Source organism: Leptodactylus fuscus, chromosome 11 (assembly GCF_031893055.1).
Source record: "Leptodactylus fuscus isolate aLepFus1 chromosome 11, aLepFus1.hap2, whole genome shotgun sequence".
NCBI classification, from domain to species: Eukaryota; Metazoa; Chordata; class Amphibia; order Anura; family Leptodactylidae; genus Leptodactylus; species Leptodactylus fuscus.
This window is the reverse complement of record NC_134275.1, coordinates 42,714,132-42,729,176: the sequence shown is the minus strand read 5'-3', so window position 1 is coordinate 42,729,176 and position 15,045 is coordinate 42,714,132. Positions and strand designations below refer to the sequence as shown.

Sequence of the window (15,045 nt, the reverse complement as noted above, 5' to 3'; positions counted from 1 at the left end):
AGGGACTCCATGAGGTAGTCGTCCACTGCACATACTTCTATCCTAACAAGCATCAGATCAAGTAAAGTGGGTTTTCCGGCCTATTTTTTTATACTGATAATCTATCTACAGGACAGCTCATCGGTATATCAATATGTAATCTGTCAGGGTTCAACACCAGAACCCCACACAGATCAGCTGTTCTAGCAGCTTCCAGGTGCCAGATGCTGCTTGTGGACAGGATGCTGCACCGCATCTATTCAAGCAATAGGCACAGCACTGCAATTAGCCAAAAACACCACTATAGAGTGGATGGCGCTGCTGTGCCAGTCCTATTACTTGAATAGTAGCGGTGCTGCATCCTGTCCAGCTATCAGCAACCGGAGGCTGCTAGAACAGTCAGCCTCAGACAGATCACATACTGATGTCCTGTCCTGTGGATAGAACATCAGTATCAAAAAGCAGTTTGCGTCTAATAACTCTTTTAAAATAATAAAATCCTTTTCTGCCCCCAGTAATAACAACCCCCTTTTTGCCCATACGCAATACAGATGAGCACCTTTGTATTGCTTTATGATTTATTATAGTGCCCCTTATAAATCAATCCCTCTTACTAATAAAAGTTCCTTCTTATATATCTCCCCCCTTTATCAGTAATTGTTTCCTCTTATAAGTAATAGTTCCTTATTATAAATAGTTCACCCTTATAAATAATAGTTTAGCCAGCCTCATTACTAATACACCCCCCATGGGCCTTATTATTAATAGTTCCCCCTTATAAATAGCCCCCCTGATATATAAGTCTTTCCATATAATCGTTCCCCCAGTCTTATCATTAGAAGTTTCCCTTATAAGTAATAGTTCCTCCAGCCTTACTAAGATATATATATATATATATATATATATATATATATATATACTATATATGACCCTCTTATTAATAATAATTAGAGATGAGAGAACGGTGAAATGTTCGAAGTTCGATTCAAGTAGCCGCTCAATACTCGACTGTTCAATCGAACATCGAACCCCATTATAGTCTATGAGGAATAAATACTCGTTTAGGGGGAAACCACTATTCGACTCAGGAGGGTCACCAAGTCCACTATGACACCCCAGGAAATTATGCCAACACCTCTGGAATGCAACTGGGACAGCAGGGGAAGCATGTCTGGGGGCATCTAACATGCCCAAGTCACTATATTACGTCGGGATCCCTGACAGCTGACAGAACCAGTGTTGATTGGCCGAGTGCTGTACTCTGTATGGCATTCGGCCAATCAACGCTGGTCAATGCATTCCTATGGGAAAAAGTCAGCTCCCACATATCGCAAGCTGACAGGTATCCCGACCAGATAGAGCCCCAAAGAGCTGGGTGAGTAACATTCCCCCCTAAATAAAGGTGCCTAGCTAACCCTGCCAGTACAAGTTCACAGTCTCATATCACCCAGATATTAAATCCACTATTCGTATAAATTGGAGGTCACCTGAATTAGCCAGCCAATTACTTTTTCCGATGCCTCCGTTGTTGTAGTTCCTGTCCCACCTCCCCTGTGCAGTTATTGGTGCAAACAAAGCGCCAGGGAAGGTGGGAGGGGAATCGAATTTTTAGTGAGTTTGCCACCTGGTGTTCGACTCGAATCGAACATCTCGAGCAGCTTGATATCCGATCGAACGTGTACTCGATCGAAAGCTGTTTGCTCATCTCTAATAATAATCTCCCACTGTCCTTATCAATAATAGTTCCTCATATACACACACCCTTTTTAATAGTAGCTCCCCAACTAGCCTTGTTATTATAGTGGGGGCTTATAGTTCTCCTAGCTTTATTAATAATATGTTTCCACTTAAAAATCTAATATATATATATATATATATATATATATATATATATATATATATATATATAATATACTTACTAGCCTCTGTCAGCGACTTCGTCTGGGTGTTGTTGGCTTCGATAATCCTCTTGTTTTCAGCAAATTACTGCCGTAGATGGTTCGCCTGTTTCAGCAGCTGGCCTGCTAAACTTGTTCCTTGCGCTGTGCCTGTGATTGTTGCAGCATCTCAGCCGCTCGCTGGGACGATATATGAGTGTGGTGTTGGCGTCGATGATCAGCCTGCTCTAGCATTTTGGCTGCTCTAAGAGCAGCATGACGCCTTGCTTGCTGAATCTTCCTAAGTTCCGCTTGAGGAGAAGTCTGTTGACTTCTGGCTACCTTCATAGCTCTCATGGTTTTAGAATTTTGCGACAAATTAGAATTTCTCTTTCCCGGCATGTTTAAAATTGGTAAATTACCAATTTGGATTAAAGGTGTTTTCCCCACCAGTGTCTCAGCACACTCCCTACAGCAGATCAGATAATAGGCAAAATTTGTGTGTTTACATAGAGAGATAACAGACCAGGCTTTATCAGAAAACTCCAATTAGCTGAGAGAGTGCTACTGCAAGAGCAGTATAATAATATAGTATATAAACATAAATTCATAATAATCATGAAGCCATGTCATTTACTGGGATAAAAAGTAGCCTATGTTTTAATCGAGGTAACGAACTATCTATGTGCCAAGTCTCTCCCTTTTTTTTTTTTTTTAAATAAATTCCTTATTTATATATAAACAACAACAAATACAGAACAAAAATCCGGACGAAACAAAACTCTACAGAGACCCAAACATTGAGACAATAACAATCAAAAGGAATGAAGGGGAAGAAAAGGAAGAAGGGGGGGGGGGGGAGAGAAGAAAAAAAAAGGGGGGGGGGGACCAGAGCTCCAATGCGCACGCCAGACCCCTCGACCAGCTCCGGGCCTCAGCCAATCAGGTCTCTATCATCCGGGTATCCTGAAAGAGAAGCCAAGGTAACCAGGCGTCTACATAGGCCACATAAGCGACTCTAAAAGTAAAAAAGGCAGTGAGATCCCCCTAGCCCTAAAGACCTCCAATGTACTGATCCGTTGACAAAGGGAGGGGGTGTTGGTAGATTTTACACAGCCGGAATACTGGTCACATTAAGCATGTGTCGCGAGGAGGATTTTGATATGGACAGAGAGGGAAGTCCGACTTGGTCTTCGAGTAACAACTATGGCATGCGACAGGGAACCTAGGGGACGAAAAGGCGAGAGCCATTCCTGCACGGAAATGTGTGTCCTGTATAAAGGCAACATAGGGCCTTCCACCCCATAATAGGTGGGGCAATGGGATCTCTATTCAGGAGTGTTGGGGCCATTAGCATTGATGGAGAAAAAGATGAGGGGATCCATGGCAGTCAGTGGGAGCCCTGGGGGAGAAGGGAATGAAGAAAAAGAGAAAAAAATAAAGGAGGGAAACAAACAAACCGATTAAACAGCACCAAACCCAGCTAGTCCAGGTTTGGACAACATCAAACAGTGGGGAAGCCGGGTCGTGAAGGCACACCACAGTATGCACTCAGAGAGCTGCCAATCCAACTAACAAGGGGGGAGTGGTAGTTCAAAACCGTGAAGCTACCCATTCCCCAAGCGGCATAACTGAATGACAATAAATAAATAAATAAAAAAAGGTCAAAGAAAATGAGGCCAGAACCAGGGATCGGTCCGTAGACTCTCAAAGGTATCAAGACCCCACCTGCAAAGCAAGATGACGTCTTGCCAAGGAAGGCCAAGTCAGTACACCGGAGGCTGGCGGACCGCAGGCCGTGGAGCACCCCAGCCAATGAGGGGGAAAGGGAGGTGAGAGACACCGGAGGACCACACAGAACAAAGTCCGCGGCGGCCACCATCGGGGCAATAGAAACTTAACGACATAGCTAAGGAAAAACTGAATGTCAATTCAGGTTACGAAGGAGATAAAGCACCAAAAGGGCAAGTCCTAGAGGGGAGACAGATGCTGAAAGGATGCTTCTCATCAGGGGGGAGTCGGCTGAAAGTCTTCCACCCGTCGGCGGGTAAGGGAAGGAGAGGAGGATCGATCAGAGGTTCGAGCAGACTGGAGTGGATACTCGAGCCAATCCGGGAGGGACTGGTTGGGCAAGTCCAGAAATTGTGCTAGGGAGGCCACCTGGTCCGGTGAGTGAAGTGTGAACACCGCCCCATTACAGCGGATCTGAAGGTGAAAGGGGTGACCCTATCTATATGTGGCGCCCGAGTCTAGAATCAGCTGAAGAACAGGAGGCGCCGCATAGCCAGAGTGTGGCGAGAGACACCAGGGAGAAGAGACACTGAGCTGTCCAGGAAGGGGACCAGACCATGTCGCCAAGCTGCTTGAAGGATGTCCTCCTTCTCCTTGTAGAAGTGCACACTGCAAAGAACATCACAGGGTTCTGTGGATGTGGTTCTTTTGGGGCCAAGCACCCGGTGAACTCTGTTGATGTTAATCTCTGCATCCATCGGTCTGGAAAGAACAGTATTAAAGATAGAGTAGCTACGGAACGGAGCTCAGCAGTAGGAACAGCATCAGGAATGCCGCGTAGCTTGATATTGTTCTGGTGGCCTCTGTTCTCCTGGTAGTCGACCTGAAGCAGAAGATGACGATTGAACGTGCTTTGAGTGGACACAGACTGTTCTACAGCCGCGAGCCTTTGGTCAATAGAAGCGGTGTATTGCTGCTGAATCATAGCTTGAGCTGACAGAGACTGGCGTTCAGATTTAAGGCCCGACATAATCATGTCCTGTTTCTCCTCGACCCTGCGAACCATGGCTTCCAAGTCCATCTTAGTGGGCATAGTGTGAAGAAGTTGCCATATATCCGACAACTTAGGAAGCTTAGAGCAATGGGATGACGGAGAGGCATGCGGAGAAGAAGCGGGTGAGAGAGGAGCACGCAGGGCCACTGGAGTGGCAGGAAAGTCCACATCTTGATCAAGAAGGAGCTCAGCCGTGGGGACAGTGCCCCTTGGAGGATGAGACTAAGGGTCTCCAGGGAGAGGTTGTGAGTCCAGGGCCCCGAGGACCGGGTTAAGAGGTAGTGTCCAGCAGGGGGGGCCGAATAATGGTCAGAGGCACCAGGGTCTGGGTCAGATCATCCCCCTGAGAAGGGCAAGAGCCTGGTGATGTCATCTGAAGAGGAGCTGCAGTCAGGGGGGCAACAGGAGGTCCCGTAGAGGGAGTGGGCACAGATGCAGGAGAGGCCCCTGCTGGCAGAGGCACAGAGATCATGTGTGGGAGCTGTAAGGCAGCCGGGGCTTGATTGCAGGCAGAGGAATGGGGGAGGGGGGCAGCCGAGAGAGGACCTCCACCATCTTTGAAGCTGGAGAGGTACCTTGTCCGGGGCAGGCACTGGGGTCCCTGTGCAATAGAGCAGTGGAGCTGACTCTGAAGGCCTGGAGGGGGCCGCGGTGGAAAGGTGCCGGGCTGATGAGGCGATAAGCTGCAGAGGTGGGACCTCTGGCTCCTTAGGAGCGGCGCGCGCCAGCGCCATCTTGGAGATGCCGGGTGGTGTGGGAGAAGGCGCCGCCGACAGAAGAAACCAGGCCAGCTGGGGCTCCACACGAGCAGAGGAGGCTGTCTTCTGCCCCAGACGTGAGACCATCGCAGGACAGGTAAGCAGTCAGACCCGGGATTTAGGACAGAATTGCCGCTGGGGTCTGGGAGCTCTGCTGAGATACGTCATCACACATCCAATGTCTAGGCCACGCCCCTATGTGCCACGTTTCATCTAAATGGGTTCAGCCATTTTTGCATGAAAGAGTAACAAACACACTAACATACAAACTTAATAGTAGGATATATATACTGTGTATATATATATATATATATATATATATATATATATATATATATATATACACATACACATACTATATATAACATTCGGAGCTATTTATAAGGAGAGACTATTATTAATAAGGCTGGGGGATCTATTATATAAGGGGGGATTAATAAAAAGGGAACTTAATAGTAAATGTAGTAGGGGATATAATATGTATAATATATATAATTATAAATATACGTGCCCCCCCCCCTTTTTTTTTAGTACCGTAATAACGCCCTTTTATCGCTCATAAAATATTAAAACCTTTTACTCACCTATCCAGGCTCCCCTGCTGAATCCTGAAGCTGAGGTCTCTCCCTGCTAGTGGCTCCAGAGCAGGTCCGGCGAACAGGGCGCGATGTAGTGATGTCATTGCGCCCCATTCCATCTTCTATATGTCAGCACAGGGACTGAAATCTGCAGCCTAGTTCACATGTAACATGTTGGGTTTTCTGCGGGTCTGAACTGGGCCTTAGTTAATAACACATTTTCCATTGTGTTTAATTCTCCTCGTCCAGCTGCAGGTGGCGCTGTTCTGTGCAGCCCCTCATACCAAGCAGTACAGTGATGAATCCAAACTTTTTTCCTACCCGTCTGCAATTTATGATCCCTGGACCAAAGGGCTGTAGGAACACTTAGGTCATGGCTGTTGGGATGTGGATTATATACAGCATATATACAGCATTACCTAAGTGATGGCTGCCATGCTGTAATTCTCTGCCTGAAGACAGGTGTAAGGAGAAAGTAGAAGATGTGAAATATCAGCCAGACTACTAGGCCAGACTACTAGGCGTGATATATACAAGGCCTCCAGTCTAGTCTCTGCAGTTGTGACAACCCCATGACAACTCTGAAATGTCCTGCGTCCCTTAGTGAGCAGATGCTCCACCATGTTCTACCCCTACACCATTACACTCCAACCTGCTACCCAACCACTTCTTACATGTGAACACAACAACCACCCTGGAGGAACAGCCGGACTGTTTCTGGATGGTACTAGGACCACGTGTAGACAGTAAAACAAAATGTAGGGTCTGGCTGGTGCTTGGGCCCTAGAGATGGAGCAGGACACAAGCAGTTAGTGGAGACCCCACGGCAGCCCAGAGACTAATGTCTATGGAGCAGGATAAGAGTGCCATTGCAGTGCTTGCAGGAGACGTCGCTGCGGTCTCCATCCTGGTAACTCATCCCCTGCAGTGCACTGCGGCGCTCCCTGTGATGACATGTAAATAATACCAGATAATCTATTAATACCCAGGGCTGTCAGGGAGCGGCTTCACGGAGTCCAAGCTCAAGTCTCTATAGATAAATACTCCTTTCACCGTTCTGAATGTAGACCTTATACTGCTGTTTGTCCCTGGGGGGCGAAAATGGTTCACCCCAGAGCTGACGAAAGCCCCTCATCCAAAATTAAACAGAGGAGCAGGAGATGATGAGAGCAAGCAGACATCACACATGAGGAGGGGAGAGGTGTGAATACCGGCCTGTCGGGCACAGACGATGACGACCTAGTGAAACCAAATGTTTATCTGTGTAATAAAAATGAATAGTGCCCTCACTGGACATCTGGTGTACTACACATGTCATAAAGAGCTATTGACAGCACAAAGTGTAAGTTTTCTAGCTGGATGACTTGGAGATCTGACCGAGCGATCTTCAATACTAATGAATACAGTCAGCAGGAAACCCCATAGAGAGTGAAAACTACTAAAGTCTCACTACACATTGGTGATGGTCTTGGGGTCATTTGACTCTATATACATGGATTCTATGTATAAATAAACGAGGTCTCCATCGCAGGCCGTAATGTGACTCAGTGCTGTGCAATGACTGGCTGTCATAATATCACAGCACGAGCATTGGCAAAGGAACCACAATGGTGCACAAGTATAGCTATCAAATCCAGCATAGTGAATAGGATTTTTCAAATCCCACTCCTGTAACTTCCCTTTAAGGTCATGTGCACATTTGGAAATAACCTTAAATCCATTCTGGGCTATGTTGAAGTTCACACGGGAGTTTTTTGGTCAGGAATCTGCCTCAAAAAAAGCCTGCCAACTGAACTCTATTGGGAGGCTTTTTTTGCAGGCTGATTTTGAGGTGGATTCCTGATCTCAGCCTAAGGAAGATGAACAAAGTAGTCCTGTGGGCTGCGTTACTTTGTCCAGTGAAATGATGCCGTCTTATATTATAATGAATGGGGTATTTAGGCACGGTTAGTGTCTGGCAGGAAATTGATACTACGAACGTGTTTACTGCAGGTGTGAACACAGGTAAGTGGGTAAGTACAAGACAAGCCTAGAAGAAATCTACAGCCTCTCTGGTCTATTGTGGATTTAAGAACATGTCCTTAAAGAGATGCTGTGTTGCTCAGCATAGTGTCTGACCTGTAGGCAGTATGTTATGTAGATTACTCAGAAAAGATTCATCTAGAAATTTTAATATCTCCTTGTTCTTGGTTTAGGAGTCCAGTGGGCGGTCCTACACACTGATTCAGTGCAGACTGTCAGTCTCTGAGTAGGACTGCCACTGTACGCCTAAGCACAGAAGAGAAGTTACTGTGTGTAGGTGACAAGTTGTCCTGAATATGTCCACTAGTCTGCTCAGTTCCCCAGTGACAGGCCATGTACAGGGTGACCACTATCTTGACAGACTTCTGAGCACTGTTCCTAATGGTTCAAGCAGTGTCTCATAATACCTGTAACGCAAGCATGTACAGTGCCCTCTACTGGTGTGGGTATTATATAGAAAGGGCGTCACCACTGCTACAGGATCAAGTCCTTGTCATTGGAACCCCCCATACAGGTAAGTACATCACAGAATGTACTCAGATGGCAGTCAAAGTGTTATCTGAGTGCATTCTGCTGCAAAATTGGCCCCATGGGGTGTACGTGGGGCTTAGGACCCCTAAAACTGAGTTCACACATGGCAGTAGTGTTACACAGCAGAAAAAAAAACGTGCAGCAAACTATAAGTCTCCTATTACACATGTTATTGGCCTCCTTGTTGTATGAGATGTAATGTCAGGAGTATGGTACTATGTGTGAGTATGATGGCATCTGTCAGTGTGGCCAGAGTCCATGGCTACCGCTAAGGACTCGCTCTCAGATGTGGAAAATTGGGAGTCTTCAGTAATTGATACAGTTTAATGTCTAACTTAGTGCTTCTCAAAGTGAGCGATAACACCCCCTTTTAGGCACTGGATGTCTACACGGGGCGGTAAAGGGCCCAGTGAAAATTGGGGGGATGGCTAATTTGTGTTTTTCTACTGTCAATAAACTAAAATCAAAACCTACCTGCTGCACTACATCGATTATTTTGTTATTTCTGCCCTGTTTGATTGTATAAAATAAATAATTTATCATGGCTTATGTAGGTAACCCATGAGCTATCAAATATTAACAAGTTTTTGATAAACAGCGCGATTTGAACAATCCTGTATGAAGTGACGGGATCATTGATACTACTTCTAATTTATGTGAATGCTGTGGCAGCGCTGCTAACTAAAAATACAAATCGTTTGCATGTTACCGAACGCGGTGACTTACGCCTGTTTTTGAGTAAATTTGAGCCTGATTTTAAAAAACTTGTTAAAAAATCATCAGATTCACCTGCACGTTAGATTAGTTTTAAAATTGAAATGTTTGTTTTAATTTGAATAAAATTTTTTCTAAATTTGTGTTTTATTGCTCTCATTAGAACAGTCATTTACAATGTAAGTTTGACCTCAGAAACAGGATAAGATTCCTATGGCCGCTATCATTACATTAAAGTAATGATAGCCATTGTGATTTTTAAAATGTGGTAAAGTTAAAAATTTTAGGAGGCGCTAGAAATAATTGATTCTCAAAGTGGCAGTCGAAATAAGTTTGAGAACATCTAATCTAACTGAAAGGTGATGACAAATGACTCTAAGTATTCTAGTGCGCTCCACTCCCTGCCATGAAGTCACCCGAGTGCTCCAGAATACTTGTCATACTCTTTTCACGTATGCATTAAATGGCAACTACTGAAGACTCCCAATTCATGTCCACTGGTTATGTAATACAAAAGCAAATTACTTTGTGTGTTGGAGTAGTGATCACACACTGCTTGTCATTGGAAGCCATCCATCTGATCTGCTGCCAGAGCAAACCTATAATATCTGTACTGCACAGGCGCATTATACTATTATACTCATGATGCTGTTTTATGGACATGTATATGGAGTTGTCCAGTAGTCGGGTTATGTTGGGGGTTGTAATGATTTATCTAAGAAAAAGTACACAAAAAATAGTGCTCAAAGGAGGAGGTGATGTCCTGTACTGAAGCTTTGTCAGTGTGAATAAGGGGGAAAGCAGTGTTACGCCCTCTTCTGGCAAGGTCCAGTGTCTTCTCAGACCACATGTGTAATCCATTTCCAACATACCAGCTTGAACCATCACTGCATGCTGAGCTTTATAGTCTGGCACTTCTACTTGGGCACATAGTTTATTGATTTTTTTGGTAAGTGAGTGTATAATAGAAAGGTACTATGACCATGTCCATTAGTCGGGTTATCCTGGGGGTTGTAGTGTTCTATGTATAGAGTATAATAGAGCTGTGCTATGGTCATGCCCACTCTTTGGGTTACATAATAAAGAAGCTATTTCTCTCCTATTTGTCTTGCAGGAAGCAGTGAAAGTTCAGAGTTTAGTGAGGAGGTGTCGTCTGTCCTTGACAGGTGAGTCGCTGCTTCAGTTATTACACACGCACACGCGTATCTAATATAATCCTGGGGACTTCATGCCGATGCAAATGTATTAAAACAATATACTTTATGTAGATAAGTGCATGTTTTAAGGAACTGCGTTCCTGTGTAGAGCCAAGAAACACAGGGTTACAAAACCCCCTTTTGCCCTACTTTTCCCCTTTACATGTTATATAGCGGTAGGACATTTCCAGCAGGAGGCTGGGTCACGCTCAGTGTCACTGTCACCATCTAGTTCTGTATGTTATGTTTGTGTTCGGTGTGTTCTGTCTTTGCTACATAAGAACTACAATCCGCACTTGTCTTATGAGACTTGACAGTGAGGTGGGAGGTCTGCGTTTTCAGGCGACTTTGACCTATTGGTTAACCTTTATTGTATCTCACGGAGACAATAACCTCGCCCACAGCTTATGACACAAGTTGTTACCCTTCATCTGCTTGCACCTATGTATGGTCACACAAGATGGCATTCAAACAAATCCAAATAATTTACCCTGTTATGTGGGTGGAATCAGCTAAAAGTAAAAGTCCCATCCAGTCATCACAAAAGAAGCCAACTCTTAGGCCAATCCACACAAGCTTGTTGTCACTGCTGTCTAGCAGTTAGTAGACTTCTTCTTTAGCATAGCCTCAAACTCTGCTCAGAAATGCAGCACAGGGGGTCTATCGTTCTTACAGTTCTAATATCTTATATAACGCTATGGAACGCCATCTGGGTATAATGATGAACCTACCCGTACCCTGGTCGGGAGGAGTTATCTCCATTTTCCATTAACAGAAAATGTTCTACCACAGCCAAACCCCCACCTGTGGGTATCTTGTACCATATCTCCAATGGTATTATCCAGGATAGAATGAAAATGTGTAAAACAGCTTAGGGCAGCCCTAACACAAATACAGTCCTATGAAAAAGTTTGGGCACCCCTATTAATCTTAATCATTTTTAGTTCTAAATATTTTGGTGTTTGCAACAGCCATTTCAGTTTGATATATCTAATAACTGATGGACACAGTAATATTTCAGGATTGAAATGAGGTTTATTGTACTAACAGAAAATGCGCAATATGCATTAAACCAAAATTTGACCGGTGCAAAAGTATGGGCACCTCAACAGAAAAGTGACATTACTATTTAGTAGATCCTCCTTTTGCAAAGATAACAGCGTCTAGTCGCTTCCTGTAGCTTTTAATCAGTTCCTGGATCCTGGATGAAGGTATTTTGGACCATTTCTTTCTACAAAACAATTCAAGTTCAGTTAAGTTTGATGGTCGCCGAACATGGACAGCCCGCTCTCAAATGATCTGAAAACAAAGATTGTTCAACATAGTTGTTCAGGGGAAGGATACAAAACGTTGTCTCAGAGATTTAACCTGTCAGTTTCCATTGTGAGGAACATAGTAAGGAAATGGAAGACCACAGGGACAGTCCTTGTTAAGCCCAGAAGTGGCAGGCCAAGAAAAATATCAGAAAGGCAGAGAAGAAGAATGGTGAGAACAGTCAAGGACAATCCACAGACCACCTCCAAAGAGCTGCAGCATCATCTTGCTGCAGATGGTGTCACTGTGCATCGGTCAACTATACAGCGCACTTTGCACAAATAGAAGCTGTATGGGAGAGTGATGAGAAAGAAGCCGTTTCTGCACATACGCCACAAATAGAGTTGCCTGAGGTATGCAAAAGCACATTTGGACAAAGCAGCTTCATTTTGGAAACAAAAATTGAGTTGTTTGGTTATAAAAAAAGGCGTTATGCATGGCGTCCAAAAAGAAACAGCATTCCAAGAAAAACACTTGCTACCCACTGTAAAATTTGGTGGAGGTTCCATCATGCTTTGGGGCTGTGTGGCCAATGCCGGCACCGGGAATCTTGTTAAAGTTGAGGGTCGCATGGATTCCACTCAGTATCAGCAGATTCTTGAGAATAATGTTCAAGAATCAGTGACGAAGTTGAAGTTACGCCGGGGATGGATATTTCAGCAAGACAATGATCCAAAACACCGCTCCAAATCCTCAGGCATTCATGCAGAGGAACAATTACAATGTTCTGGAATGGCCATCCCAGTCCCCAGACCTGAATATCATTGAACATCTGTGGGATGATTTGAAGCGGGCTGTCCATGCTCGGCGACCATCTAACTTAACTGAACTTGAATTGTTTGTCCAAAATACCTTTATCCAGGATCCAGGAACTGATTAAAAGCTACAGGAAGCGACTAGAGGCTGTTATCTTTACAAAAGGAGGATCTACTAAATATTAATGTCACTTTTCTGTTGAGGTGCCCATACTTTTGCACCGGTCAAATTTTGGTTTAATGCATATTGCGCATTTTCTGTTAGTACAATAAACCTCATTTCAATCCTGAAATATTACTGTGTCCATCAGTTATTAGATATATCAAACTGAAATGGCTGTTGCAAATACCAAAATATTTAGAACTAAAAATGATTAAGATTAATAGGGGTGCCCAAACTTTTTCATAGGACTGTACATTGTAGTCACTGATCCCCCCCCCCCCCCCCTGCAGAACTCCTAGGATAGACAGCGAGAGTCCTACTTACCCCATCCACATTTATTGATTGACGGCCTTCACTCAGCTTCTCTCCTCTATCATATAACCTATATATCACAGAGCTCAGTTTCTCTCCTCTATCATATAACCCTATATATCACAGAGCTCAGCTTCTCACCTCTATCATATAACCTATATATCACAGGGCTCAGCTTCTCTCATCTATCATATAACCTATATATCACAGAGCTCAGCTTCTCTCATCTATCATATAACCTATATATCACAGAGCTCAGCTTCTCTCCTCTATCATAAAACCCTATATATCACAGAGCTCAGCTTCTCACCTCTATCATATCCTATTAATATTATAAATGTGAAAGTTTGTGAGTTTGGATGTTTGTGGCTTTGTGTGTTCGGATGTTTGTTAGTCAATCACGCAAAACCCGCTTGACTGATTTGGCTGAAATTTTCCACAAACATAGTTAATACACCCCATTGCGCAATAGGCTACTTTTCGTCACAATAGCGCACATACGTTTTTCCCAGGACCCCCACAAACCCCAAACTCACATCACTCTCTCTGCAATCTCACACACTTTGGACCCCGATTTGGCTGAAATTTTCCACAAACATAGTCCCTACACTCGATTGCGCAATAGGCTACTTTTCGTCACAATAGCGCACATACGTTTTTCCCAGGACCCTTTGGATGTTCGGATGTTTGGCGGTCAATCACGCAAAAACCGCTCCACCGATTTGGCTGAAATTTTCCACAAACATAGTCCCTACACTCGATTGCGCAATAGGCTACTTTTCGTCACAATAGCGCACATACGTTTTTCCCAGGACCCTTTGGATGTTCGGATGTTTGGCGGTCAATCACGCAAAAACCGCTCCACCGATTTGGCTGAAATTTTCCACAAACATAGTCCCTACACTCGATTGCGCAATAGGCTACTTTTCATCACAATAGCGCACATACGTTTTTCCCAGGACCCCCACAAAACCCAAACTCACATCACTATCTCTGCAATCTCACACACTTTGGACCATAGCAAGCCACAAAATTCATATTACCCCCTACAGCAGAGGTCAGCAACCCCTGGCACACATGCCAAGAGTGGCACTCCTGCCATATTTCACTGGCATGCCAGCAGCACAGGACCTGCAAGAGTTAAATAAAGTCTCTGCTAGAGCTGAGGCATAAGGACACTCCCCTTTGAGAGGGGTGCAGGAAACCCAGGGGGTGGAGCTTAATCGCTCAAGTCTCTGCCTGCTATAGTGATAGCTCCTGCCAAAGCTGCTAGCAAACTGAAAGTAAGAAACACACAGCTCCCTTCCTTAACTTCCTATTCTCATTAATGTCAGGCATGGGGTTATTAGTTTAGTGTTAGTAACTCCATGTGCCTCACATTAATAGGAATAAACCCCATCATGTCCCTCATATTAACCCCTGTGCACCTGGTACTTCCGCTTGGACGTAGCCAGCGCGCTTAACCCCCCGCGTGCCGGCTACGTCCATTCATTTCTATGCGAGCGTGCTGTTCGGATCGGCTGATCCCAACAGTACTCACTCATCTCTATCAGTAACTCTTACACTGGGGTTAATGTGAGGGACATGATGGGGTTAATTGCTATTAATAAGAGGCACATGGAGTTACTAAACTGTCATGCACAGGGCCAGACTTTATGTTGCTTACTCAAGAGTATCCTGTGCCCAAAACTTACATGTACTGGCGCAAAATAACAACTCATACAATGTCGTATATCAAAGTATATTAACCTGAAATACTTCTGTCCCAAAGACACTATGTACAGTTTATACCAACACCGTATAGCGGCTGAAATACAAATTACATTCAACACAAAAGTCTCATGTGCTCTCAGAATTACAACAAAAACAAGAATATGCAAATCTGCCTTCCATGATGTAATTAGGAAGACAGTTGCTGCCTCATTGTTGCAAACCAATAGAGGGCGCTCACTGGAATGTGCAAGCCTGTCTTAAAGGCATTCTACCACTAAAACACTTTTTTTTCTAGTTACCACGTCGGAATAGCCTTTAAAAAGGCTATTCGTCTCTTACCTGTGGAAG

General features: G+C 44.4%; 1 protein-coding gene across 5 annotated transcripts in view; it reads left to right on the top strand.

Moving 5' to 3' along the window:
• Positions 1–15,045, top strand: part of RALGPS1 (Ral GEF with PH domain and SH3 binding motif 1) — a 335,024-nt gene that overhangs the window by 300,804 nt on the left and 19,175 nt on the right. For all 5 annotated transcript variants that reach the window (XM_075259104.1, XM_075259103.1, XM_075259100.1 and 2 more), the window contains exon 15: positions 10,359–10,410. In XM_075259104.1, the coding sequence (XP_075115205.1) occupies positions 10,359–10,410 (52 nt within the window). The remainder of the gene's footprint in view (positions 1–10,358; positions 10,411–15,045) is intronic.